Source organism: Euwallacea fornicatus, chromosome 3 (genome assembly GCF_040115645.1).
Source record: "Euwallacea fornicatus isolate EFF26 chromosome 3, ASM4011564v1, whole genome shotgun sequence".
Classification (NCBI taxonomy): domain Eukaryota; kingdom Metazoa; phylum Arthropoda; class Insecta; order Coleoptera; family Curculionidae; genus Euwallacea; species Euwallacea fornicatus.
This window is the reverse complement of record NC_089543.1, coordinates 4199473-4226515: the sequence shown is the minus strand read 5'-3', so window position 1 is coordinate 4226515 and position 27043 is coordinate 4199473. Positions and strand designations below refer to the sequence as shown.

General features: G+C 34.1%; 6 protein-coding genes and 1 pseudogene across 12 annotated transcripts; 4 read left to right on the top strand and 3 right to left on the bottom strand.

Moving 5' to 3' along the window:
- Window positions 1–299: 299 nt before the first annotated feature.
- Window positions 300–4075, bottom strand: LOC136350319 (cell division cycle-associated protein 7-like). Of its 4 annotated transcripts, none has more exons than XM_066301861.1 (10): window positions 3946–4075; window positions 3094–3438; window positions 2889–3039; window positions 2713–2833; window positions 2547–2651; window positions 2322–2491; window positions 2026–2263; window positions 1809–1931; window positions 1622–1744; window positions 300–1567 (listed from the first exon to the last, which is right to left on the bottom strand). In XM_066301861.1, exons 2-10 carry the CDS (start codon window positions 3392–3394, stop codon window positions 1349–1351), a joined length of 1551 nt encoding a protein of 516 aa, XP_066157958.1. In that variant the 5' UTR covers window positions 3395–3438; window positions 3946–4075; the 3' UTR covers window positions 300–1348. The 4 variants fall into 4 exon arrangements, with proteins under 4 accessions (XP_066157958.1, XP_066157957.1, XP_066157960.1 ...); XM_066301860.1 differs by lacking the exon at window positions 3946–4075 and adding an exon at window positions 3767–3902; XM_066301863.1 differs by lacking the exon at window positions 3946–4075 and adding an exon at window positions 3603–3742.
- A 171-nt stretch (window positions 4076–4246) lies between these two features.
- On the top strand, window positions 4247–8250 carry LOC136350321 (facilitated trehalose transporter Tret1-like). Of its 3 annotated transcripts, none has more exons than XM_066301876.1 (9): window positions 4247–5014; window positions 5266–5347; window positions 5430–5549; window positions 5600–5762; window positions 5816–5984; window positions 6125–6296; window positions 6634–6833; window positions 6894–7122; window positions 7174–8250. In XM_066301876.1, the coding sequence occupies exons 1-9, from the start codon at window positions 4937–4939 to the stop codon at window positions 7440–7442; spliced, it is 1482 nt and encodes a 493-aa protein (XP_066157973.1). In that variant the 5' UTR covers window positions 4247–4936; the 3' UTR covers window positions 7443–8250. The 3 variants fall into 3 exon arrangements, with proteins under 3 accessions (XP_066157973.1, XP_066157975.1, XP_066157974.1); XM_066301878.1 differs by having other exon boundaries at window positions 5215–5347; XM_066301877.1 differs by having other exon boundaries at window positions 5210–5347.
- A 243-nt stretch (window positions 8251–8493) lies between these two features.
- LOC136350324 (saccharopine dehydrogenase-like oxidoreductase) lies at window positions 8494–11703 on the bottom strand. Its single transcript, XM_066301885.1, has 8 exons — window positions 11252–11703; window positions 10207–10398; window positions 9912–10148; window positions 9726–9863; window positions 9412–9671; window positions 9122–9332; window positions 8904–9075; window positions 8494–8837 (listed from the first exon to the last, which is right to left on the bottom strand). Exons 2-8 carry the CDS (start codon window positions 10376–10378, stop codon window positions 8723–8725), a joined length of 1305 nt encoding a protein of 434 aa, XP_066157982.1. The 5' UTR covers window positions 10379–10398; window positions 11252–11703; the 3' UTR covers window positions 8494–8722.
- Window positions 11704–13571: 1868 nt separating this feature from the next.
- On the top strand, window positions 13572–16041 carry LOC136350325 (venom protease-like). 2 transcript variants are annotated; one of them, XM_066301887.1, is made up of 8 exons: window positions 13572–13765; window positions 13999–14123; window positions 14231–14405; window positions 14462–14727; window positions 14779–14866; window positions 14918–15105; window positions 15207–15302; window positions 15354–16041. In XM_066301887.1, the coding sequence occupies exons 2-8, from the start codon at window positions 14027–14029 to the stop codon at window positions 15665–15667; spliced, it is 1224 nt and encodes a 407-aa protein (XP_066157984.1). In that variant the 5' UTR covers window positions 13572–13765; window positions 13999–14026; the 3' UTR covers window positions 15668–16041. The 2 variants fall into 2 exon arrangements, with proteins under 2 accessions (XP_066157984.1, XP_066157983.1); XM_066301886.1 differs by having other exon boundaries at window positions 13572–14123.
- A 2010-nt stretch (window positions 16042–18051) lies between these two features.
- On the top strand, window positions 18052–21273 carry LOC136350326 (phenoloxidase-activating factor 3-like). The gene is made up of 8 exons (XM_066301888.1): window positions 18052–18225; window positions 19134–19312; window positions 19998–20199; window positions 20256–20352; window positions 20408–20601; window positions 20655–20753; window positions 20805–21019; window positions 21076–21273. Exons 1-8 carry the CDS (start codon window positions 18150–18152, stop codon window positions 21181–21183), a joined length of 1170 nt encoding a protein of 389 aa, XP_066157985.1. The 5' UTR covers window positions 18052–18149; the 3' UTR covers window positions 21184–21273.
- Window positions 21274–22004: 731 nt separating this feature from the next.
- On the top strand, window positions 22005–23001 carry LOC136350331 (phosphoserine phosphatase pseudogene; annotated as a pseudogene).
- A 138-nt stretch (window positions 23002–23139) lies between these two features.
- On the bottom strand, window positions 23140–26619 carry LOC136350327 (mesoderm induction early response protein 1-like). Its single transcript, XM_066301889.1, has 7 exons — window positions 26427–26619; window positions 25817–26063; window positions 25526–25763; window positions 25322–25410; window positions 24963–25197; window positions 24609–24772; window positions 23140–23621 (listed from the first exon to the last, which is right to left on the bottom strand). Exons 2-7 carry the CDS (start codon window positions 26024–26026, stop codon window positions 23406–23408), a joined length of 1152 nt encoding a protein of 383 aa, XP_066157986.1. The 5' UTR covers window positions 26027–26063; window positions 26427–26619; the 3' UTR covers window positions 23140–23405.
- Window positions 26620–27043: the final 424 nt, after the last annotated feature.

Genomic DNA, 27043 nt, shown 5'->3' with positions numbered 1-27043 from the left:
GACTATTTATTTTCTATATTATCGCATTTTTGAATATTCCATTCCATGCGCCAATCATCGATTCAATGTCAGCAATTCTACCGACCTAAACCTCTTCATTTAGTTTATTTTTATTTCCTGAATCGCGTTAGAGAGCTAGTTGATAACATTTTACCTTAATCACGCATCAAACCCCGACATAAAAATTTCTCACACCATTAGATCAAGAATCATCAAATTGGTGCGTCATATTCCAATTACATTTTTCACAAAATTTTGTAAGAATTTAGCGAAATCATCTCATATAATAAAATCCAATCTTTTCGTGTATAAAAATAAAAAATATATTAACATTAGCTAAAACTGAATGCTAAACATTAACATTGAATTAACAATGGGCACGCGAAAGCCTTGTAATACAATATAGTAAAATACAAACCTATTCCATTACTACTGTAAAATAGTTAGTCTTTTATAATCAGGTACAGTATGTAATTAACAGGTAACCACTGCAAAAAACCTCCTAGTAGTTGGTAATCAATATTATTTTAGTCAAGCAAAGTTCATATATTTGCGAATTAGTTCCCTGATAATTAGTATGGGCATATTGATTGATACATCGGTAACGGTCGGTCGATCGGTAACATATACTGATAACAGATAACAGATACATTTATCCAACATATACTTCTAATATTTCAACGCCTATTTGAGGTTTTTTATTAATGATTAACCTTATAAAACTAATAATACTGAATGCAAAACAGATTTTTTTTTACTTTCAAGTATTTGTAGTAAACGATAAAGTAACCGACCAATGAAGGGTTCATTTACAACGTTAAACAACCAAGCTCATCTAGTCAAAATGAAGTCATGCGTAAGCTTGCAAATTGATAAATACAGTGTGACCTGCTTAAAAGTATAAATTCCGTATAAAAGTGGTTTTTATTGTCCAATATAAACTAACTTTCTTTTGACTTGCAAAGAGAGAAAAACTGTACTTTAAAACAAAGGGTCACGTTCTTGTTGCAAAAACCAAGACTTACTACGTAATGAGTAATGTGTTTATGGACAAAAATTGAAGAATACTTTTTCTCATACAAGCCAAAAAAATGTTAATCAACAATGGACGATAAATATAATTATTATAGGGGTATTCCGTTTTTAAATGGGTTACATTGTAAACCTAAAAATACTACAAAAACAATACAAAACGAAAAAAAAATGATAGTAACTTATAGTAAAATTGAAAATGGTAAAAACTAGACAAAAATAATAATACTGTAATGCCGAAAAAGGGGAGTTCCACTCAACCCACTAAATAGACAAACTAAAACTAATTGAAAATCAAAACATGTAAAGAAACCTGTCACTGAGAATCTGCCTCCAAAATCTTCTGTATGCTGCTCCGGCGCTGCTCAAATGCCTCACTATGCTTGTCCGTCATGGACCCGTCACTCACAACGAGTAAAAGATTTTCAGAAGCTTCAGTTTTTCGTACAGAGTCACTATTGCATGTCATAGATTCAACACTGCCTTGTAATTGGGGTTGACGACCTCCATCAAATAATTCTGGAAAAGTCTGAAACTGCAACAAAAAACTAAAGAAAGTTAAATTAGGTATTGTCCTCAAAATATATACCTCAAGATTTTTCTCAACTCTTACAAGCTCATTTATTGAATTGCAGAGGTTGCATGACATGATTTCAACACGGCCGCCCTTGAAATGCGCTCTATGGCCTCTATCAGAAAATCCAAGAAAAACCTGAAAGTGCACCCAAAATGAGTCACTCGAATAAAAAAATAAATGGTAACCTCAAAAAAACTACCTCAGGATCATCCTTAAGAGACACGGAGTTGTTTAAAGCTGAACACAAATTGCACGACATGTATTCAACACGGCCGCCCTGAAAATGAGCCGTATAGCCTCCATCAGAGAATCCAAGAAGAGCCTGAAAATTCACACAAAATAACAATCCCAAATTAAAATTGACCATGTTATTCATATAACATGGTATATAGAACATAGAATATAAAAGAATATACCTCTGGATTTCTCATAAGAGCCCAATACTCGTCCTGCTCAGGCTTATCACCCTGTCCACGTAGATCCTCCAACATGTGGTCAACACTACGGAATCCACTTTCTATTGCGATTGGTGCTAAAATACCGGTTGGTCTCTTGCCTTTACGGTTGCGACAAACGGAACAATTACACCTTCCACGGCAGACTGGACAAATCCAATTTGGATCAAGCAACGCCTTTGCGCAATCTTCTCCATAACTAAAAATATCGTCAAATTTAAGGCAGGTTCGATAATCTTTTAGGTTTCGCCAGTTACCGATTTTTAAGGCATATACCGCAAAACATTCCCCGATAGCCTACACACTCAGTGTTGCGACAAGAAGTCTTTTGATCTATAGTTTTCTGGCGGCACTGGTGGCATGATGTACCATGAGATGAAGAATACACCTTTTTTGCTACCCTTGTGGGTATATTGTTGAGCATTTCCTGAAAACGTTGGAGATGTCACATTTTAATTTATCATAATAAGGCAATACCACACCTCTGTAACATCTTCTACAGGAACCAAATACTTATTCCACAAGTCACCCTCAGTTCTCCTAAACTGGCGTGATTTTTTTGGCGAATAAATAACTTTTTCCAAGCCCTAAACAAAAATAATCAAAATTGAAAGGCAAATTTCATGTGAACATCTAGGATTCATATACCTCAAGAGCCCAGACATCACTATCCTTTGTAACTTCATCTAAGTCGGTGTTAGTAAAATCTGGGGTTTGACTCTGTAATCTACGAGATCGCCTTAATTCCAAAGGCTTCGTCACATTAAATCTGAAAAATGCTTTAAGAAATTATAATATCCACTCTTTAATTTTTCCAAATTTACCTCACTGAATGATCATTACTGCCACGTTTCTTCTTTTGTTTCCCTTTTATCGGTTTTGGTTCAGTACAGCCAAATATAAAGTTATTATTATTTCTTGATATTTCAGCTTCCATCTCAGGGTCCCGTAGATTATTCATCATAGCAATAATCTCTTAATTGTGAAATCAACCAAATGCGTATGATGGACCCAAACATGACTACTTACTTTCCTTATTTCTTTTTCTAATTATGTCCATAGGAGCCATCAATTCACCATCGCTATCATAAACAGGAGAGTCGGGCATCTCAAAACTATCATCTAATCCTTGTATATTAGAGGCTGATGAATCATCCTCACTGTCACTTTTTAAATCATGTGAAGCTTTGGATGTTAGAAGAATTTCGTTGATTCCACTTGAGTCATTTGGAATTTCTTCATTTAAAGATGTCGAAGGTTCTTCAGGATTGTTACTTCTTGACTGATAAAGAGCCAAAGCATCCTTGATGCCTGTCTCATCTGTCTCCATCTCCTCAGGTGAATGTGAGGACCAACTTTCACTGTTTCCTATTCCTACAAAGTAAAAATTGGCAATAACTGTAGTAACATGAATACTAACAATCAACTTGAATATATGCAATAACAAAAATAATTACTGATCAGGGGTTTTTTGGTCTACTATTGAACTACATGTTTCTACTAAGGAACAAAAAGTATTTGAGCACATATATACTTACCTTAAATCGAGACACAATACAATACAATACAATACAATGTACTGTGTGGTACGTTGCCACAAACCAAACTTCTGCTTATTATTTAAATTACAAGCACCAAGGTAAATATTATACTTAAGATAATTCAATTTTGAACTTTCATTGAACGAAAGAAATTAGCTTACCTTGCATATCCTCTAATCAGCTAATACAGCGTGCAGTGAAATACATAAACACAAGCAACTAAACAACTAAAATTGCAAAGATGCACCTAAAATATAAGAAAGACGATTTAAACACAACACATAACATATACCGCCAAAAAATATAACCTTAATCCTTCACCATAGGTATCAATACTAACCTAAAAACCATAATTGGTTTGTCTTGTCTTGATGTCACTTTGGCGACTGCAATAAAAGTACTGCATGTGAAGTACCCCTCAAATTCCGTTTTCAAATTAGGTTTATGTGTTGTGAGGTAACTAAACTTCTCCAGTTATTTCAACTGAAGGATAACTAAATAGGTCACAAAGGACCAATCAACAATCATCAAGAAATTGAGATAAGATCTACCGCACCTCAGAATTAGACAAGTCACACAACTGGCAATTGAGCTTGTAATTCTACAAGTTTAATATTCGATAAATTTGGTCAAATATTAAGTTCCTTGAGGTTTAAAGGCTTTGTGAAAACACTGATTGTTTTGTTTATTGGATGGCCAAGGACCCAGTGAATTTTTAGCCTACAGTTTATCTACGTGGACATAATCGTAAGCTCATGTGTTGTCTAAGACCAACAGACCCATTTTGCCATCCGCTAGCGCGTTTGAAATGTTCAATGGAGACATTATTAGATTATCATTTATGCCTCTTCCTTTGCGAAAACCTAATTGAAGAAGGGTTCAATCAACAGCCGTTTTTCAAGAATTGTACTTAATGGTTTCCAATCCTTGTCAATGTATAAAGTTATGCTGTTCGATCAGTGTAACAGTAGCAACTGTGAATGTTTTGCGACAACGAATATCTTCCAATCCAGTGGGATTGTTCATTGTTCTGTTCTCTCAGAATCTCATTAAATGTGTTTAGCAATTTTAGGATGATGAACGCTTCAATTGGATGATTCCGATCATGAACTAAGTAACTGGACCCAACCCAGAAACGGATACACTCGCTTATTCATGATCAACGAAGTGACATTCGTTAGCATCAATTAGGTTAAGTTCATCGGACATAAGAACTGACATAACAACTGTCAGGAATTGTTTATTAATTTATTAATATAAACAAAGAATAATTAACAATTAAACGCGTCTTATTTTGTCCTAATTTAGAATTCAAAATATTCGTAGCTACCATGAGTCAGGACAAGGATTCCCTCTTGGAAAATGCAGAAGTGAATCCTTCCACATCCGCGGACTATTACGACCATATTGTAAGAAAATACTACAATTAGTTTTAATGTAAACTGTCTGTTATTTGGGAACTTTATCATTTTAACTACGATATCTCTAAAATCTTTCCATAAGTAACGCCTAAAATGTATCCTTAGTATAAGCTGCCCTCCCCCTGTTTCCTTTAATTTATCTTATTTTATTTCTTGGTTCACCATGCCATGAACTATAAATAGTTTAGGTCCACATTTACCAGCATCAGTACTACTATTAGAAAAGCCTTTTTATGTAGGATACTCATCCAGTTCAGGTACTAAGAAATAGCACTGTAATATTGCCAGCAAAGCTCCCTCAGATATGGGCAGCATTCGCAGGTGAGATTAAATAGTTAGGGATTTGGAGCCCAATCCCTATATCCCCTTATGACTTAAAATGTCATAATTTCTTTCCCTACAGCAACTTTGTCAGCCCTCAGTGCAGGAATGGTTTTGGGATGGACATCCCCAATTCTTCAGTGCTTAACACAAGGAAAATACAATGACATTCCTGTTGATAAGTACCAATTGGGCTGGATAGGTAACAACCAGTTTTTGTGTAAAACAAGCTAGAGATCTATAATGTTATAGGATCTTTTGCAACCCTTGGTGCAATGGCTATGTGTGTACCTACTGGATTTATTTGCGATTTAATCGGCCGAAAATACGCACTAATGCTTTTGATTATTCCATTTACAGGAGGATGGGCTCTCATAATTTGGGCCAAAAGTGTTCTAGCCTTGTATTTTGGAAGGTACTTTTAGTCTGTAGTGTAAGATAGTGCAGGTTTAACATTAGCCATTGCAGAATAATTACAGGAATGGCTGTAGGAGCTTGTTGCGTTGCTGCTCCGCTTTATAACGGCGAAATTTCCCATCAGAGCATTAGAGGGGCACTGGGCAGTCTATTTCAGTTGTTGATTGTCACTGGTATTTTTCTTTCTTACTTGTTTGGGGAATTTTTAACTCCACCACAGGTAAATAATCATAAGACATGTACATTAGAAATGTTTTTATATGAAATTATATTGTATTAGTCTTGAAATCGTTATCTTGGACATTGCACCCTGTACTACTACTCTAGAACCTAAATTAATATATCAAATCAACATTCCAGTTTACGAAGCTATGTGCAAGCGTCCCCATTTTGTTCCTAATTATATTCGCATTCCAACCCGAAACACCCAGTTTCTTAATTAAAAAGGGTGACCATGAGGGTGCTAGGAGAAGCCTAGCTAAATTGAGAGGTGCTAATTATGATGTGGATAGCGAGCTCAGGCAAATTGAAGGTGATTATGTGTATTTAAAGCAAAGTTGTGATGTATAAAAGACTGTCGAACAACTACGTAAACTGAGATCCCATAAATTTTGTTTAACAAAGATAAAAACGTTCTTCATGATTCAAGTAACAAGAGTTAAGTTACTGTTCAAAAAGAATTCCTGAATGCGTCAGTGTTTTATTTACATGATTGGATTTTTTAAGTTTCACAAAAAAGAGTTTATCTGCTCTATTCAGGAAACAGAACCAAATAATTTTTTTTACCTCAGTTCGCGTATTTAATATTTATAAAATGCAAAGCTTAAACAAATACCACAAGCCACTCATTTTATTGCAATCAATTTTAGGAATTTTAAAGGAAAATGGTGAAATGGTGACTTCTCTGAAACACACTTTTCGCCAGAAACCTATACTGAAAGCAGTTTTAATATCATTTGCTCTAATGTTTTTCCAACAGTTTAGTGGGATTAACGTTGTGATTCTGTACGCAAGTGATATCTTTCAATCTACTGGAATTAATTTGAATTCCAACGTTGCCACTATAGTTGTAAATATTATATTTTTAGAAATTGTTTTCCGTGCTTAAAAAAAGAAATATTCCTTTTAGGTTGGTGCCATGCAAGCAGTATCGACGCTTTGCGCGAGCCTTATAATTGAAAAAACTGGTCGTAAACGTCTCATTATTTTATCTTTATCAGTAGTTGCTATAAATATTACAATTCTTGGAATATATTTTTCCATAAAAACTCGTGGTCATCCGGACTCAGATGTTCTCTCAGATATCGGATTTATCCCTATAGGAACTGTTTGTTTATTTGTTGTAGCCTTTTCTTTAGGTAAGTCCAAATTCACTTCAAAACAAGAGTTTATAATAATTATCTCATTAGGTTTGGGTCCAATACCATGGATGATTGCATCGGAAATTCTACCAACTGAAATAAGAGGCATGGTTGGTTCAGCTGCTGGTACCTTTAATTGGTTCCTGGCTTTTATAATTACAAAGAGTTATTTAAGTTTGGCCACTATTTTAGGCTATGATTCGATATTTTATACGTTTTCCCTAATTTCGGTGGCAGGTACCATTTTCATCATTGCACTTCTTCCGGAAACTAAAGGAAAATCTGTAGCGGAAATTCAACAAGAACTCAGCCAATGAAAGTAGCCGAATTTTATATTTATTTGATGTGATGTAATACATATGTGTAGAAATTTGATAATTTCCTTTCATTGTTGATAAGGGACACTTACTCTGCTTGCGACGTCTATTTTTGAGTCTAGACTGACACCAGATAAAAAGCATAAGTACAGGGTGTCCTAAATCGTAATGTTCGAATTACAAATATAAACCATAAAAGTTCATTTTTTGATTCATTCTAAAGTTTGATTTCATATAGCAATCTTAATCCTTTATGTGTCTCCTAAAAAATAAAACGAACGACTCTTCTAGGGAGTAAACAATTCTCAACACTCTGTATATGTATTAGAAATATGAAATATATTTATATCTCGTTGTATTTTTCCATTCCAAGTATCTTTATTATTTAGGAGCGTTAGACCAATATATGCGGACCAATTATTACAGGTAGGTACTTATGTGTATTGAGGGTCTAATTTGAAATATTTCACACTGCGGAAACAACGAAGAATACCCTTAATTAATAATTGGTTGAAATTGTCACATAAAAATAGCATAATGAACCTTCTGTTTTTAGCCACGATTTATTTTTCGTAACAAAACCGTGAAATCTGCTTTTTCAACATATCATTTTTTTTTTATTTTATTAGTTTTAATTAGCATTTGCTGTACTTTACCTTTATTAGTATAACTAAGTTATATACAAATCTAGTCAGTATGATATATGTTATGGACTTAATATGTTATATTCGCATAAAGTTTTTATTGTCAATATATATAAGGCTGGTTTCTTTAAATGTATTAATACGATCCGTTAATTTCGACGAAACGATTAGTGTTTTATTTCGCATTTAATCAAATGGAGAAATTTTACAGAAGAAATGCCCATAAGAGTTAATAACAGTAATGATAAGTAATATGTAGCCACCCAATTGACCCGCATATGCAAGCAAATGTATACTTACCAACGACTCACCTTTTGTAGTGTTTGGTAATCGTTTCGACTTGATAAAGTACATTGCTTTAACAGTTCCTAGACAGAAATTTGCAGCCAAAAAGCAAAAAAAAACAATTATTAAAATAAAACTTTAATTTAGAAAGGCACACCATAAAACTGTTAATTATAGATATTAGTTCAGGTATTAACAACTCTTATTACTGCAAACTATTCCCTAAATTTAACATTAAAAACACAGTTAAAAATCTTCAAACAATACCAACACATGCACATGAAATAGAAATGCCACATAATAAATGCTTGTTAGAAATTTATAATCTCTGTAAACATTGAAAACCAATGCTTAGGCAGATTTTATGTCGACTTGAGGCTGAATCTCGAATGTAAGCCCACCTTCGTTCAGTTGTTTCACTAGAGAGGTTTTAGCAAAAGATATTCCTGGAGGATACACTCCTCCCCTAAAAAAATTTAGTTATTAAATATCTGCATTTCTTTACACATTAAACTTAATACAAAACACTTACATTCCGTTATTAACTAGCTTTTCTTTCTCAGTAAGAATAACTATTCCAGCTAAAACTAAACATAAACAGGTGGTTCCATATCCCGGGTTTCGCCCTTTAACTTTTCCAGTTATTACCGAGTCAACAGGGGTTGTGTACTGGTCATCTTTGTCTGCCAACTTTTCCTTCCAGCCTATAATTCACTGCTCATTTTTCGAATCATTGAAAAACAAAGTTACCTTCTCCATAAAAATCCACACTGAACCAGCATTTGTCGATTGTTTCCTCTTGTGGAGACTTCTTACTGAAGAACCCATAACTGAACCATTCTGGATAATCCAACAATAGTTTGACTCCATATTTGAACCTGGATAATAAGCCGAAAACCAACCCGTACAACATTACCATAAAAACGACAAAAACTGAAGGGAAAGCTATATAGGTACCAATCTATAATTTAAAAAAAAATTGATGTATTAGCGTTTTAGAATTTTGGGCAAAAAAATATCAAAGAAAAATCATAAAATACCTGAGCAGGCCGCACATTATCATTTTCATACAAAATACTCTGAGACCTTCTGGCAATTGATCGATCTGATCCCAAAAACGGTAGAGCCCAGCCGTCTCCAACTTTAGATTTGTGGGGAAAAACTTTGAACTTTAACTTAGGAGGGTAAGTGGGAGTTTTCTTGAATTTCTCGTTAAACTTTTTCTTCAAGGAGTGTAACTCATCCCAATGAGATATACCATAAATTGCACTTTTCCAGGTCCCATAGTTGACAAGAGAACCTAATTTTATTTCCTTTAAAGTGAATTACATAAAATTACAATAAAAAGCAGTACCTTTAACCGAGCCTTCGAACCCCCCTTTTAAGTAGGTCTCTACGCTGTTTAGAGTCCCCTTGAAGTTCTGTTGAAGATGTATGATGCCCAAATCCGTCGGAATACTGTCCATTCCACAGGCGCTGATCAAATAAATACCTATTGAATCTCACGTTATCAAAAGAATAGAAAAGTACTACAACATACCTTTCTGTTGAGCTTCATCATGGTGGTTCAACTCAACTTGCGTTATATATTGAGGTTCCCCACTCACATCAATGTGATGAGTTTCAGCTTCTAGACAAGCTTTGACCACAGGCTCCCCAAAGAGGCGATAAGGACCACAGCAATTCATTACAAGTCTTGCTTTTTTTGCCATATTTAGTAACGACTCTTGATCCTTAACATCAGCGATTATTATGGGAATTGACTCCAAATTCACTTCTAGAAAATTTACTATAAGTGTAGACTACTGATATTTGAACCAAACATAAATGTTTACCAATCTTATCTCCCATTTCCTTAAGTACAGCTTTTAACTTGTCTTCAGACCTTCCGGCGATGCCCCAGGTCAGACTTCTTCCATTTTCTTTGACAGCCTTGACCATGTAGGGAATGCAATGCTTACCTGTGAAGCCTGTGGCTCCAAAAATGACTATGTCTAGTCTCGCCATGCTTTACTGGACAATTAAATCTAAAATACATACATTCAAATAGTTTAAATTGATAGAATTTTTTTTTGTTAGCGTTTGGTTGTAAAAACAAAATCGACATGTTATAACATTTTCATTAAAAATTCCGACAATTGTGACGACTTTATATGGGACTTTTGACCTTATTTTTTCTTATTTTGGTGCAAGGAATGTTATTTCTCAAATTTTGCTGGTCCTTATTTATTTAACCTTGTACACATACTTGTAGCAATGCAGAAACACATAAACAGCTTTTATTTTAGGACACACAGATAACTTTATATCTTTAGTAATAAATACTACTGCACTGATTAAAATCTCCAGAGTAGGTACAAGGCTTTATTATAATATTTTCACCCACCTATTTACTTGACCACACACTTTTAGTTTGCCGATTTTTTGTGTAACAAATAATAAAAACCCATATACCCACGAACCTTTTTTTACAACTAAAAAACCGGCTATTTGGATTGAAAATTTCGAAAACCAGATATGATTGTAATATTGGAATTTGCTGTTCTGGAGTAAACAATTTTTATATCTATGGCCAATCAGCTATATCTTAAATACCTATTTATTAAAGCTGTGATTTATATTTTTAGATTCGATGCCATGTTCTCTTTCGAACAAAAGTTCCTTATTCTTTTAATTTTTCAACGATCATTTGCAAAGTGTTATTTTCACATAAAATAATTGAAGAATGAGTAAGCAATAAAACCCTAAATAAAAATGGATATAATAATTTAAAAGAAAGAGTGATTTAGAAATTACCCAGCTAGGGTTCGGATATGAGTCACTACTATTGCAATATCTGCTGACAATAAGAAATAGTGAAGAAATTATATACGTACCTACCTGAAAAGGAAAAAACTAGGAAATTTCAAATTGTCAAGAAAAATCGTTTATATACAATAACTATTTTTAGCTGAACTATGAGCGGCGCAAATAAAATAGTTGCAACGTATGCAGCTTTGTAAAGTACTCCCGCAGTACACCTACACAACGAATTATATGGGTTCAAGGATTTTGTAGGCTCCAACTAGTACTCAGACACCAAGTGCGATTAATAAATAGAAGAATGAAGTGAATTGCACGTGAAACTAAATACGTCGACGAAGATATCAACTAAAGAAATGTAAATATTTTAGGCGGCTAACTTTAGAAACTAGAACAGGAAATTAATGTTTATTTACAAAGATCAACTAAAACGGTTAAGCAGCCAACCGAGGATATAGGACTTTATATACACGTCAATGTTTCTATATCTGTATATCAGTAATTAAAATTCCTGCTTCCGTCATTTCTCTTCGAATTAAATTTGAAAATCATTGTGTACTACATAAACGTCAAACATAAACGAATAAAGTAACCTTACTTTTCATCACAATGAAAAATGCCCGGACTCATCCGAATTGCAATTCTCTCTCTTTTTAACTTAACTAACATATCTTTATTGCCTTTCTTCTGTACATAGCGAAATTGCATCTGTGACAATGACAATTTACATGACCTTTAACATAATCTTGCTGTCTTCATTTATTACACGTAGGTAGACGAAGAAATCAGTGAATTTTACGTGGAGACTTTACCGCCACATTTTAAAAGTTTAAAATAAATAATGTGAGTACATACCTGTGGAAAATTAAGTCAAACTTACAAAAAATTATTTTCTATCATTCATTTTAAGTAAACTTGCGCCAGCAACAATGAGTACAAATAGAAGTTTTTAATAACGTTCAAAAATAAAACTAAAATGTATTAAAAAAAGCACATTTAGAATGTAGAGGGTACAATTGCCGGCCGGTAATATCAATAGTACGTGTGATTTGTTACTGCCGACGTGATGAAATTTCCGCCTGCATTTAGGTGACTTGAGATCGACATAACTGATGATGGTTAATAGACGTGAAACCGGTCTTTCGGGTGCTCCAATTCATTAAATGCGGGAGTGTAATACATACAAAATACATATAGGATACAAAATCATAATAGGTCTTAATTTGTTCTCATTTTTTTGCGGCTATTTGCACTGCACGCACGTTGCATCCAATGAAAATAAGAAAACAAAATGTGAAACTTTATATATAAAATAGCGCGTTTTTGACAATGCGGCAATTAGCTTTTTTAAATTTATTTTTGCAGAGTACTATCGCTTCCGAAAATATCTGCACAAAATGCTGTTATAGCCTTGTTACACACAATAAGTATCTATTTTTAGTTACGTCGTTCTCAGCGAAAGTAATGTCCACATTGCTTAACTTTTAACTTGATGGTACGGCTTCCCTCGTACTGGTACATAACAAATTATATGGGTTCAAGGATTTATAAGTTCCAGTTATTATAAGTGAAATTTATCATTGTCTATACATATATTTTTTTAAACTTAAAGGTTTTTACTAAATTACCGTACAGCTCCGATTTATTAAAATTTTTAGAATTGAGATGAAACCTCCAAATTAACCTAAGACCTTGCAGACTTTGAAAAATCTCGTGTACAGGGGGAATATATTCTTATTGGTTTTGCAAGATAGAGCACAAAGAACAATAGATATATAGGTGTAATTTATTATCATGGAGATATTTCAGGGGACCCTAGTACAGTGCAAAATTATAAATAAATTTTAATAGACCAATGGTCAAAAACGCACCATTTTCAATATATACACGGTAGCAAATATTAACATTTTTTGCGTTTTTGTTACGTATGCGCTGAGTTAAATTTTACACTAACGTTGTTTAAAGCCTTTTACAATAATATGCCAAAATTGTCAACAGCCATATACAGGATGTTATGTTTTTTCGGTGATGTATATTTTGTGCTTTTTATCTTTTTTTGTAATATTCTGTATAAATTCTAAAACCAAATATAAATTATTCTTTCACTGCTCTCAGCTTTTTGTTTTTTTGCGGAATTTTCGTATTTTTCACCATTTCTGTATTACTCGCAAAAATATATGTTTATAAAAATAAGAAAATTCAGTCTATATATTACAATCTATAATTTACGATGCCATGGCTAATAAGAGAGAAAATGTGGAAATTCCTTTTCATTACATGGAAAATAATGCGTTTTTGACCATGGCCTTTTTTAGTATTTTTTATTATATTCCTGAGTGCTATTGCTATCTACGATATCTCCACGATGGTAGTAACACCCTATATATAGATAATAAAAAAATAGGTGTTACAATCTACACTTTTGAGCTTAATATATTGGTCAGCAAAGAATCAGGCTATCCTCATTTTCATGCGATACTTGAGCATCCTTATAATTATGATTTAATGAATATATTCATTACCACTGGCATTAGCATTACTATCTGTGAGTACCTTAAAAAGTACCACAAACATATTTCAATCAACATGAACGTAATGTATCAATCTTTGATCTCTCGACAGTTCCGTGCAAATTTTAACGGACCAGTACCTTTAGTTGATACCTTCGGATATAAGTCGTAAATGCCCATTAAGTTCAATTATTAACAGGCACCAGGTGCCTTATCAGAGCTCTCTGAAAGCATTGTAAGACTTGCATGGTACTAATGTAAGAGTATTTCGCGTTGAAATATGGTTAAAACTGACACTTTTTCTTAGTGTTCAAGGTGTTAATATTAGCGAACACTAAAAAATATGACGACGATTAAGTGTTTATGTGTGTTCATGGTGGTTGTGAGTGCAGTTACTGTTGTTACAAGTGACTTTTCTATTATTCCCAATTTCATCAGAAGTAAGTTCTGTTCATACATTGCCTAATAATACTGCGATGTTGCCAAACTTTGACAATTTTTTTTTAATTCTTTCTCGTATTCTTGAATGATAAAAAATATCTTTTAGCCAGAATTTGCCGTCCTCCACTAGGGAACACTTGCATCAACATTAAGCAATGTCCATTTTTCGTAAAACTCTTGGACGAGACTCCAATCCCAAGGCCCAAGAGCATAGTTCGAATCATGGTCAAGCACCAATGCGGAGGCCTGGAGAATGGTATACCCAAAGTCTGTTGTTTCGTGTAGGTACCATGATGGTACCATTGAGTATTCACTGAATTAGAGTTTTTTTGTAAAGAGACTTAGAATCAAGTTTTACCACGACAACCACCTCTCAAAGACCAGTTCTCTCCGTAACAAACAAATCCGAACTTCCTGGATCTATTCCGAATTTCCTGGAAAATATTTATTCGGTAAACCACCTGGAAGAGCACCCTAACTTCAAACGTCTTCCGATGGAACGATGTGGGTCTATAATTACCCTTGGAAATAGAATTACTGTTGGCAAGAAAACTGGTTTGGAAGAGTTTCCATGGATGGCTCTTATTGCCTATAATTCTTCAGGTACCATCACTCAAAATATTCCTGGTACCTAATAACATTTTTTATAAGTAGATACTGGCATAGAGTACAGATGCGGAGGTACCCTAATCCAAGAAAGCTTTATCCTGACAGCTGCACATTGTATTTTGAACACATCTCTGTGAGTACATCACCAGTCTTAACTAAATTTTTCAATATACTTATTTTTTAGATTAGGAGTACGTCTTGGCGAGTACGACCTCTCAACTACCAACGTAGACTGCGATGGTACCTATTGCTCCCCTCCAGTTCAGGATTTCTATATAGAGCGCATTGCAGTACATCCGAAATACAATCCGAGGACCCATGAGAATGACATAGCATTACTGAAGATAGCCGGAGTGGCGGACGTTCAACAGTGTAAGTCAAAAATGACTACAAAAACTACGCGAACTTCTATCTTACGCTAAAAGCTTAGTTGCCAAGTTACAAAGTTTATTCCAACCATTTTTCCTCTTTAGCCAACGTCCAACCAATATGTCTTCCAGTGGCTGAAATCAATGATGATTTAACAGGGAAATTTGCAATTGTTGCTGGATGGGGCACCACTGAAGAGGGTAATTAACATTTCATCTGCCAAGTTCTCCCAAGAATTCTATTTTCTTTAGATCTCTTTAGCTCAGTACTGCTCAAAGCCTCAATTCCAGTTTTGCCAGAGAGAACCTGTAGTGAGATCTACCAGCGTTACTTGCCAGTAACTTCGGACCAGATTTGCGCAGGCGGATATAAAGGACGTGACTCGTGCGCGGGAGATAGTGGTGGACCCCTGATGTATACAGGGCTAATTGAAGGTAGTCCCAGGTATATTCAATACGGGATAGTGTCTTACGGGCCGAGAAAGTGTGGGAGCGAGGGCAAACCTGGTGTTTACACTAGGGTGAAGAGCTATTTGTTGTGGATTCTGGACAATATTGGGCCGTAAAATGCAATTTATTAGGAACGGAATACGCATATAAATATGGTACAAAGAAAGTTATTCTGGTATAATGAATTTTGCTTTGTTCGTTGCAGCAATGCAAGATAAAAATAGGTGTCCTGTGTTACTTGGAGGAGAAAAAATTGCCTTTAAATATGAAGTAGTCAAAGTTACGTGATAAAAAATAGTGAAGCACTCGCCATTGTTCTTTGTCAATTCAGGTTATAGTTATCCAGAACTTAGGGAATTTAAATATTGGTACCTAAAGTGCGTATCCATATTTTGAGAAGTTGTCCAGAATTTTAAGCTTTAAGTTATTGATAATGGTAATAATCCCTATTTAGATGCTGGTGTTTTGCGAATATAGTTGCTTTCTTATTTTTAAATAGTTTTATTTTTCACTTCTACACAATTTCCTAAATAGCTCCATCTTCTCAATCTGAAATAATACCCTACAAGCGTTAATTTACTGATTTCATCCCCTTCAATAGAATAGTTTACAGAATATACAGCTAAGACTTTCTTCGATTTGAACCACATATTTGTCCCGTTTGCATTGTAGCAAGTTTTGAAACTATTTCTCTCTAAAAGCAAATGCTTTTTACAAATTTTATCAATGATGCTTAGGTTAAGTTTAAATAAATGATTCATAAGCCTCAGTGGTATCAACGTTTCTGCAGACACAAATAGACTTAAAGCATACAGTGGCACAAAAAAGTCTCCGTACGGTTAGTTATCACACAAACTTATGGAGTTTTAGAGGCAACACAAATAGTTTATCAACAAAATATATAACAATCTACAACAAGGAACATTCCTTAGTCCATTAACAATGATAATCAAGAAGTTAGTCAAAGAAATTCCAATTTTAGACGAACTTTTCTTAATATTGGACATATTCTTGCACAAAAAAGTCTCCGTACGATTCAAAGATGTACGCAATAAACTTTTTTGTTGCTAAGGAACGCCGATAAATAAAAATTCCTATGTGGTTAGCTTCGCAATAATATGTATCAGTTACTAAAAACATCTCAAAGAGTACATCATGAATTCAAAAAATCGTGAAATTGATGCCGATTTGAGGCAGTTAATCATTAAATTGTATTGTGAGGGCCATTCAATGGCTAAAGTAGCAAACATGGTAAAGAGATCTAAGTCAACGGTACAATATACAATTGAGCGCTATGGAAAACATGGTATGGTAAAAACAAGACCAAGAACTGGACGCCCAAAGACTCTGAAAGCGCAAGAGGAACGATATATTGTGCGTCACATTAAGAAAAATCCAAAAGTAACCGCCACGCAAATCAATAAAAATTTAAAAAAAGACTTAAACCTAAATTGTAGTGACGAAACGGTTCGAAATGTTCTAAGATGCAACGGTTATAAAGCCAGATCCATCCGCAAAAAGCCCTTTATTTCGAAAGCGAACAGGCTAAAACGGTTGAAATATACTAAAGAGCATTTAAATAAGGACCAGGACTTCTGGAACAACATAATTTTTAGCGACGAGAGCAAATTTAACATTCATGGATTGAATGGCAAAGGAAAAGTGTGGAGAAAACCGAATACTGAGTTTGAAATTAAAAATTTATCTGCAACGGTCAAACATGGAGGCGGAAGCGTTATGGTTTGGGGTTGCATGGCGGCAGCAGGAATAGGCAATCTGTGTTTTGTTGACGAAATAATGGACAGTAAAGCGTATGTGAACATTTTAAAAACAAATCTTAAAGCTAGTGCGGAAAAGTTGGGCCTTAGTAGATCTTTTATTTTTATGCAAGACAATGATCCAAAACATACCTCGCGTCTAGCAAAAGAATGGCTGTTATATAACGTTAAGAGTATTCTAAATCACCCACCCCAATCGCCTGATCTAAATCCGATTGAGCATCTGTGGGAACACTTGGAGCAAAAAATAAGATCATATACAATTACTAATAAAAATGAGTTAAAAGAAGCATTATTAAAAGAATGGTCCAAAATACCGCCTAATGTAACATCAAATTTAGTTAATTCTATGAATCGACGATTACATGCAGTGTTAAAGTCTAAAGGAAACCCCACAAAATATTAAACATTTATTGTTCCAATAATTCAATTAAATTTAGTTAATATTAGTTTAGTCATATGAAATCGTACGGAGACTTTTTTGTGCAAGAATATGTCCAATATTAAGAAAAGTTCGTCTAAAATTGGAATTTCTTTGACTAACTTCTTGATTATCATTGTTAATGGACTAAGGAATGTTCCTTGTTGTAGATTGTTATATATTTTGTTGATAAACTATTTGTGTTGCCTCTAAAACTCCATAAGTTTGTGTGATAACTAACCGTACGGAGACTTTTTTGTGCCACTGTATATGAGTTTTGCAGTCTATTAAAATAACCTGTCAGTCAAGTCCAAATCCTCTTTGTGTTGTTTGCATCACTAAACTAGTCGGTGATCAGTTCTTCTGCAGCACCATTAGTACCACTTTGCGCGCGAAGCAATGCAGGTTTCAAAGGCTATATTGTTGTCTATTGTTTGTTATGGCGGGTTATTTGGTTTTCCGACAGTTTTTCCACGTAAGTATTTGCTTTTCTTCAATGGAAGGTAATGAAGACAGCTCTTCAATGTATATCACGCCGATGTAAAACCAATACATTGAACAGCTTATATTATAAAGGCTTAGAGATTTTAGCGATTGAAATTTGATGGGTACTTCAGCCGGAAAAATGAAAATATTGATTTGCTTATTGGTTCATTAAACAAGGTCTCAACATGGCTTCTAAACTGTTTCATATATAAAAAACATAAATGAATCCTTATGGTAATATTTTAGTTGTTCTTTCACATCATTTGACCTTTCTACTAAAGCCAATAGAATAACAGACAAACAGTATAAATTCAAATTTTATAACACAAAGTTGTGTTCTTGGTGCAGATTTCCCGGAATTTTATGATAGCATTGACTGGTTTGTTATGTTACGTAAAATTTAGGCTATCTATGATACATGAGGTCATACAACAACATCGAAATTTATATTCGTCTCAAAATTGTTGGTCATCAAGCATAAATTACAAATATTCGATTAAGTGTCTTGATTCAAAAATTACTCTTAGAACAATCATCAGTTTCATTCATAATTTTTAACAGTCTATAGTATTGAACTGTAAATTTTGAATTTCTGGACTTGACAATATCGAGTTATGGATAATTAAAATTTTTGAATTTTCATTGCAAAATACAAAAATTTAAAGCTATGAGAAATTACGTATTCCTTATGTGAACAAAAAGAAGCTGGGATTTGTAACATGGCAATTTGAAATATTGAAATTGAAAATAATTCATAACCGTACTTCAAGCTGAAGTTAAGTCACTGGATTTTCGTTTTATCGCACAAATTTAAAAAGGAAGGATTGAAATCGAGTCAGATAAGACGAGGTACAAATCGAATAAAAAAACATATTTTAGAGAATTGAATGATTTTAGAGTTAGTATTTGATGACAATGGCTGCAGGACTCCCAACAGAGGCGTTGGAAATTGCTTACCAATATCAGAATGCCACTCCATGTTGAACTTCCTCAAGACGCTCAAAATGCCCATATCTCAGGTCGTTTCAAAAAGTATACAGGCTTATACTTGCGGTGTTGTTGAAAACCACGTAAAAGTAAGTAACAAGCAGTATCAGTTATCAAGTATTTCATAACATTACGAGTTTATCAAATTCAACACACTACATAGTTTTAGACTTCTAAACAGTATACGTCGGATAATTTCGACTATAAAGATTTCCATAAAAATGTTTAGAGGTTTCAGAGATACATGGCTTCAAAAAAGAAGGTCATTTAATAAATCGCAATTTTAATCACTTTATGGTTCTGCCCTCAAAAATTGAATTTTTTTAACGCTACATCTTGTATATTTTTTATTTCTAGACAACATACATCATGAGTACAATTTCAGGTATACAATACATCTCTACATCTATCTTTACAGGTTTCAGAGATATAGCGCTTCGAAAGAAAATCGTTTAATAGCGTGAAATTTAAGTCACTTCAAAATTAACCCTCAAAAGTGTGAAGTATTAGCTTGACATTAAAAAAGTTTTTTATGCCATTTCATTTTCTCCCATTAAAGAAAATTTTGACCAATTCTTAGTGACCTCATGGTGAGGACAGAATGTTACTGGGGGTCAAGTACAAATAAACACCGTTATAGCTAAATTTTAACAATAATATTCAGCAACATTCAACATACATATCTACAGTTGTTTGTCGATTGATGACCTAAAAAAATACAATACAACACGACCTAAAGAAACAGAAAAATAACCTCTGTGTACTTCATACTAGGTCTGCTGCCCATTAGACCCGACAGAGCTACAATTTAATAACACAGAATCCTCAAACGAACCACCGGACGTTTCTTCCCATAGAAATCTCGGTTTACTTCCCACAAATTGCGGATTTATAGACTCCAATAACAGGATCACTAATGGTGAAAATGCATTTTTGAATGAGTTTCCTTGGATGGCTCTTCTACGATATTCATCAAGTAATCATTGTGAAAACCTAAATAAACCAGAATCGATTGATTAATGCGCGTTTCAGACAATAAATTAAAGTTTCTATGTGGCGGAACGGTCATCAATAAGAACTACATTCTCACTGCTGCTCACTGCATCGCAGAATTAAAGGACAAGTTCCTGTAAGCCACGTTTCAACTTCCATTTTGCTCTTCTGATATAATTTTTAACCCTTAGGGTTTCGGTGAGGGTGGGGGAACACAATCTGCTTAGCGACATCGACTGCGAAGTGGTGAATAAGACCCAGAAATGCAACCCTCCAGTTCAGGATTTAATGGTTGAGGAGGTAGTGGTTCATCCTCAATATGGGAAAACGAGCTTGAGTAATGATATTGGCTTGGTAAGAGTCTCCACGATAAATCTCAATGCTGGTAAATTCCCATACTCCAAAAAATATTCCATAGTATAAATGTATGTTTTTTAGCCAACGTATTTCCAGTGTGTCTCCCGTTGGGAAACGAAAGGACTAGAAAGTATACTGCAGGGTTTATTACTGGATGGGGTGTCACAAATACAACTACAGGTAAGGACGTAGAGATTCAAAAAAATTGTTCTAACAGAGCGTAAACTTCAGGGGCCACAGCGAACATTCTTCAGAAAGTGAGACTGCCAATGGCCGACTGGAAGACCTGCGCACAAAATTATTTAAACTTCCAAGGTGTTAAACTGACTAAAAACCATGTGTGCATGGGTGGACTGCAAGGCAAAGATTCATGCAGAGGTGATAGTGGTGGGCCGATGGTGGTACCAACTGTCAATGACTATTACGAGGCTATCTATGTTCAACAGGTAAATATTTTATTATTTCAAAAAATTTCGTGTCAATTAATTTCTCCACTTCATAGGGAATTGTTTCTTTTGGTCCACGTTTTTGTGCCAGCGAGCAGTTTCCTGGAGTGTATACTTCAGTGCCGTATTATATGAACTGGATTCTTGATACCATTACTTCATAAGTCTGAGGGCAAAGCCTTTGATCACATTTTAAGACTGCTGTTTATTATTAAAAATAACCTTTTATTAAATATAAAATATTTTTTATTTAATTGGAGAGTTTATTCCAAAGTCTCTAAAATTCTCCATTGATAAGACCTTCGGTTGCGAAAAAACTTTGTCTAGATAAATTTTATTGCTAAGAGAATCGAAGTCATTCTCCAAATAAGGGGCTATTGAGCTTTACTGTTAGGACTTCGGTCGGAAGAGGATCGAAGTTTTACCAATATTAAAGTAATAGACATAATTAAAATAAGTTGTTCATCCAACCATTGGACTCACTGTAGAGGTCCTTAAAGTACTTTAGAGGTTGACTCCTGGACTGACCTCAGTCAATTCCCTTTCCTAGTCCACGAACTTTCATTTTAAGCCATGTCTATAGCAATAAAGGATAAAAAGAAGAGATGGCCCCGATTAACTACTGATCATTGAGGTATGCGCCCGCACCGACATCAGCACGTCCCAGAAAGGAGCGTCCTTGTATTTCAGAGTAGATCTTCTCTTAAATTGAATTGAGAGAGAAGAGAAATGAGCTTATTTACTTATGAGTTTTGTTTGTTTTTGAAGATTTCCTAGGCATCTCTCTTCCCTTGAAGTCAAGGTGTGGCGGAGGGAAGGGAGCGAATGGTAGTCAAGGGGTTCGTCAGTCTCATTAAGATCTTACCGCCAATGGCGTACATAAAAAAGTATTTCCCAAGCTCAAGATTACCATTTTAGCAAGTTTAACAGCCTTAATAATAAACTTTCGGCAACATTTAACAAAGATATTTCAAAGTCTAGAAATTTATTGGCCGAATTTTATTTGATATTTGTAAAACCCAACTTCAGAACGGTATGTTTAAAAGAAAACGCCTATAGCCACCAAGTAGTATTAAGGGAAAAACCGAACTTGGGAATTTTTGCGCCACTGGAGATTTGTACTTGATCCATCTGGCAACACCGCGAAGTCAGCACGTGTGAATCAGTCACAGTATTATACACGCGTCTGTTCTGTAAGCATGGGTGAAGAAGTGTTTGCAATCGTTAAACGGGCGGACTGTGTTTGTTTTGATGTGGATTCCACGGTTATCCAAGAAGAAAGCATTGATGAGTTGGCCAACTTTTGTGGAAAAGGTTCGGAAGTGTTCAAATTGACTACTGAAGCAATGAGCGGGTCCATGATGTTCCAGGAGGCACTGACACGAAGGCTGAATATCATTCAACCCACTATTGGGCAAGTACAGGATTTCATTCAAACGAACCCACCCACTTTAACTCCTGGAGTCGAAACTTTAGTGAATGTGCTACAAAAAAGAAAAGTTCCAGTTTACCTAATTTCAGGAGGCTTTAGGTGTATAATCACCCCGATAGCTGATCAGTTGAAAATATTGCACAATCATATTTTTGCCAATCGTTTGAAGTTCTATTTCACTGGAGAATATGCTGGTTTTGATGAAAATCAGCCCACATCACAATCAGGGGGCAAGGGACTGGTAATTGAACATCTAAAGCAGACTAATGGTTATAAGAATGTGATATTAATTGGGGATGGTGTCACAGACTTAGAGGCTTCACCTCCAGCAGATATCTTCATTGGTTATGGGGGTAATGTTGTTCGGGATGCTGTTAAAACTAAGGCCAAATGGTTTGTTACAGATTTTGATTTGATATCTAATATTTTAGTGGCCTAAATCAATATTTAATGTATTGTTATTCAAATGTGGTAATTTTTATTTTTATTGAATTACTGTTGTATTTGTTAAAAATTTATTAAATATTTTGTTTATTGAAGGTATCTAGAACTTTGTGTTTTATTTATTGATGAACTATGGCAATTTATCCACCCTGTATATGTTATATTAAAGATCTTGTTAGCAGTAATGAATATTTGTCATTAACATCATATGTATAGAATATTTGTAATAAAAAAAACAAACAAAAAGGAAAACATTTCAAAATTTAGTATTATAACCAACAATTACCATATAAACCTATTTAAATTGGAAACAAGAGTTGAATATACAATAGTTTCATCCAATGTAATAGGAACAATGCAGGTTTAACGTACATATTTGCAGTACCTATCATTAAATACCCAATTTGATTAAAAAAATATAAAACAAAATTACTTTCTTGTGGGACTTAACATCTAAAACCTATTGTAGAGAAGGCAAATAAATTAGTGTTTTAAGGTATCACAGTCAAATCAAGTGCCATCCAAAGGAGTTCCAGTGGCTGCTGATGGGCTTTTGAAGTCCACGTCTTGATCCTCTAGAAATCGATCCAAAAAGTCTACTACACCCGGGTTGAATGAATATTTCTTTTTTTCTAGCCTACATCTGTTGGCAAATACGTCGTGGCGCTCAGTTTTCTTCCACAGGTAATAAAATTGGACGATTTCTCCAACAGATTTTGTGGGAACCTTTAAAGTAAATAGAAATTGGGTATATTAAGAACTATATTGAAACCTACAAGGAGCACTTGATGGGATGAACTGAAAATTTGTTAGTATATTATAATACAATTGATGAACGAGCATAATTTATCGCGAGTTAAATAGATGATACAAAAGATGGGCATGATAAAAAGTTTGAATCTGAGATATTAAAATTTTAACTTAAAAACTTAAAGTACAGAAATGGCTTAAAAGTACAAGCAATTTACAAATTGATTTACTAACGTTTTTACGTTTCAAAAGTCACAAAATAATACACTAAAAATACCTTACCTTTGTTTTCAGCATCTCACTTTAATTCAACTTTCCGCGTTGATAAACTTTAATTTTATTATATAATTATAGTTCATCATACACATTCAAATATTACAACCCTGATTTTGCTGTGCTTTAACGTTATTTTTAACTTAAATAAATAGACTAAAATTAATCCCAACAAAAATGAGATGATCCCAGCTTCAATAAAAATTTCCTGTAAGTACACCATATTTAAAGCAATGTATGATTATTTAATGTTCCTTTTAAGGCCAAAAAAACTGTTAGTTGCACAAACATACTACAATCAAACTGCACAAACCTTGAACAAAATAAATATATTTCAGACAAACTAAACACAATACTGTCTTTTAATAACTAACACAGACTATGACATTCTACTTTTAAAAATTCTCTTTTTGATCGATTTACCAGATGGTACAAATATATGTGAAAATTATTATTTAAAATACAAAGTTTCATAAAAAAGACGAGAACAAGTTAATGGCTTTTTTCTCTTGAAATTTTGTTTTCTGTCCCAATACGAGACCCTATGGTATCTTTGAATGGAAGACTTTCCATATGACAAAGTATTATGAAGCACAGAGAAAAAAAGCTATAAAAAGTGTATTCACAATTTAAAATTCCAAGAGAAAATACTGATTTAAACTCACAAAGCACTGAGTGTTAGTCATTTACCTTATTCTGCTGAATCTGCAAGAAATCCTTCCCAAAGGCTCTTACCCCAGATTCAAAATTTCGACATTCTTCTTCAGACCATTTTGCATCATGTCCATTGCAGACTGCAGGTTCAGAGGGCTCTTTAATTTCAAGCTTACGTAAAGCTTCATCACCATTGTATCCTTAGAAATATAGAATATTTTCTCAGTTCAGATGATGAAAGATATTTTTACCATACAAGGTAAAAGTATACAGTGAGTCGCACAACGCAATTAGCAAAAACAATAAAACATGTACAATTTTCATAAGAAACTTGTTCTGATGATTGATGCATTTTGATTTCTGATTAGGAATCGGGAGTGTTACACTTACCACTCTCTTTTAAAATATATAGTGCCTCTTCGTCGTCTCTGAGCACATTTCCATTTGGAATGGTAGGTGGTTTTAATAACTCTTGAACTTTTCGAAGGTACTCTTCCACCTTTGTAGGATATATTTCTTGAGGACTCCAAAGAAGCTGATCTTCTTTGTCATTAGCTGGATCTTGATCATAATTTGTTAGGCCTTCGGGTACTTGAGCTTGGTAGTCACTGCCTACCATGATATTCTAAACATATTAAACAAGACTTTTATGTGAGATTACTTAATACACTTAATAGTTAGACTTATAGTAGAATGTTACAGAATTATCAGTTACCATGGTAATTCAATTTAAGAATATTAATACTTACATGTATTCCTGAAGGGAATTTTTGATAATCATCTTCATCAGCATTGGAATCGAGCTCTTCTTCTTCATCTTCACTGATTTTTGAAACGGCTGTAAAAAGAAACCATCATTGATGAAATATGTACCCTTTATCTAGTTAAATACTTTTTCAAAAATTATATGGTTTATGATGTTAAGTTATATAAAAAATTTAAAAATCACTTACAAGCTAAATTCTTTGAATTGTCCACATCTTCAGACATAGGTTCATAAAGAAGGGTCAATTTAGACTGCCTGGGAGGATTGGAACAATTTTCCTGTTCAACAACAGTTTCACATATTTCTTCCTCTTCCATTGGTACTTCCTTATCTTCCTCTTCTTCAGATTCTGAAGCACTCTCCTTACTTTTGGTCTTATTGTACCCATACAGAGCTAAGAGCTCCTCCAAAGGCATGTTGCCCTCCTAAACAAACAACAACTGACCTATTGTACTATGAGAAAAGGGGTCTACTGTACCCTTTCTAAATTTGACAGTTCAGTAGAGGGATCCTCCACAGATTCGCCTGCAGCTAGAGCCTCTTCTTCCTCTAGTGTCCTTTCATCGTCAAAATCATTAATCAGCATATCAATGGATGGGTCAAACAGCTTGTCTTTAGTTGGAGAGTCAGCTCCTTTGCTGCAGCTAGGAGCTTCATCTTGGTATGTTGAATCACCACTTGGCTCCATGATGTTAAAGTTTTGGCATCACAACTCTAAGGTGAAGCTGCAACATTTTTTTATATAAATTAATTGCTATTGCAGGTTGAATATATTGAGTGAATTATGACTATGATTAAAATCTTTAATTGTTTTTTTAACACTCTCAAATATTTCCGTATTTAATAAAATTTTCCTTCTGTCAATAGGTCTGTATGTGCACCTCGAGCATTTGGTTAATGGTTGATTTTTCTAGAACTTCTACATACTAAATGGCAAAATTAACTTAAATTTTGTAATTTATAGCGATGAGGTGAGATTAATAAGTTTCAACCTAGCTAAACAGCAATATAAGCGAGAACCAATAATACTTCAATTATTGTGCTAAACTTTGTTCAAACAGTGGGCAATTGCTATTGAGAGAACTCACCTAAGCGCAAAAAAGTAAAACCTTTAAGCGGTACTGTTCTCTTGTATTGAAGGTCGCTTAGTCCTTAAATTTCTTCGATTTCTTTTGTAAATATATTTGAAAATCCTTTAAAGTAATGAAATTTTTGATTTTATAAAACTAAAAGAACACCAAACAAAACAAAACGCTGTTTACCACTGTCATCTGACATCTTGAAAATGAATGAAGTTGAAAAATGATGTATAGAAGAGTAGCTCGGATTACACTGAGTGCAAGTGGGGAGTCAAGCTTGGTAAGTGCATGTAGACTCAAGCTCGCACAACACGTTTGAGAAATATCATTCGAATGTTTGTATAATTAATTATTAGTAGAGGTCGCAAAACTTACAAATTATTACTGGAGAATTACTATCAGTAATAACAAGTTCGATGTTAATGATGAAAAACAAAATGGCCTCTATAAGATTTTATTAATTAATCATACTTAACTCGGAAACAAGTGACGGTAGATTATCTATTGAGATGTCACGGTCTTCTATGCCAAAAAGTGCTCCAACATCGCTTTATTGTTAAAATTATATTTGAATTGGTTTAAAAATTATTTAGTAATGTTTATAATTTTTCTATCCCATTTTCATT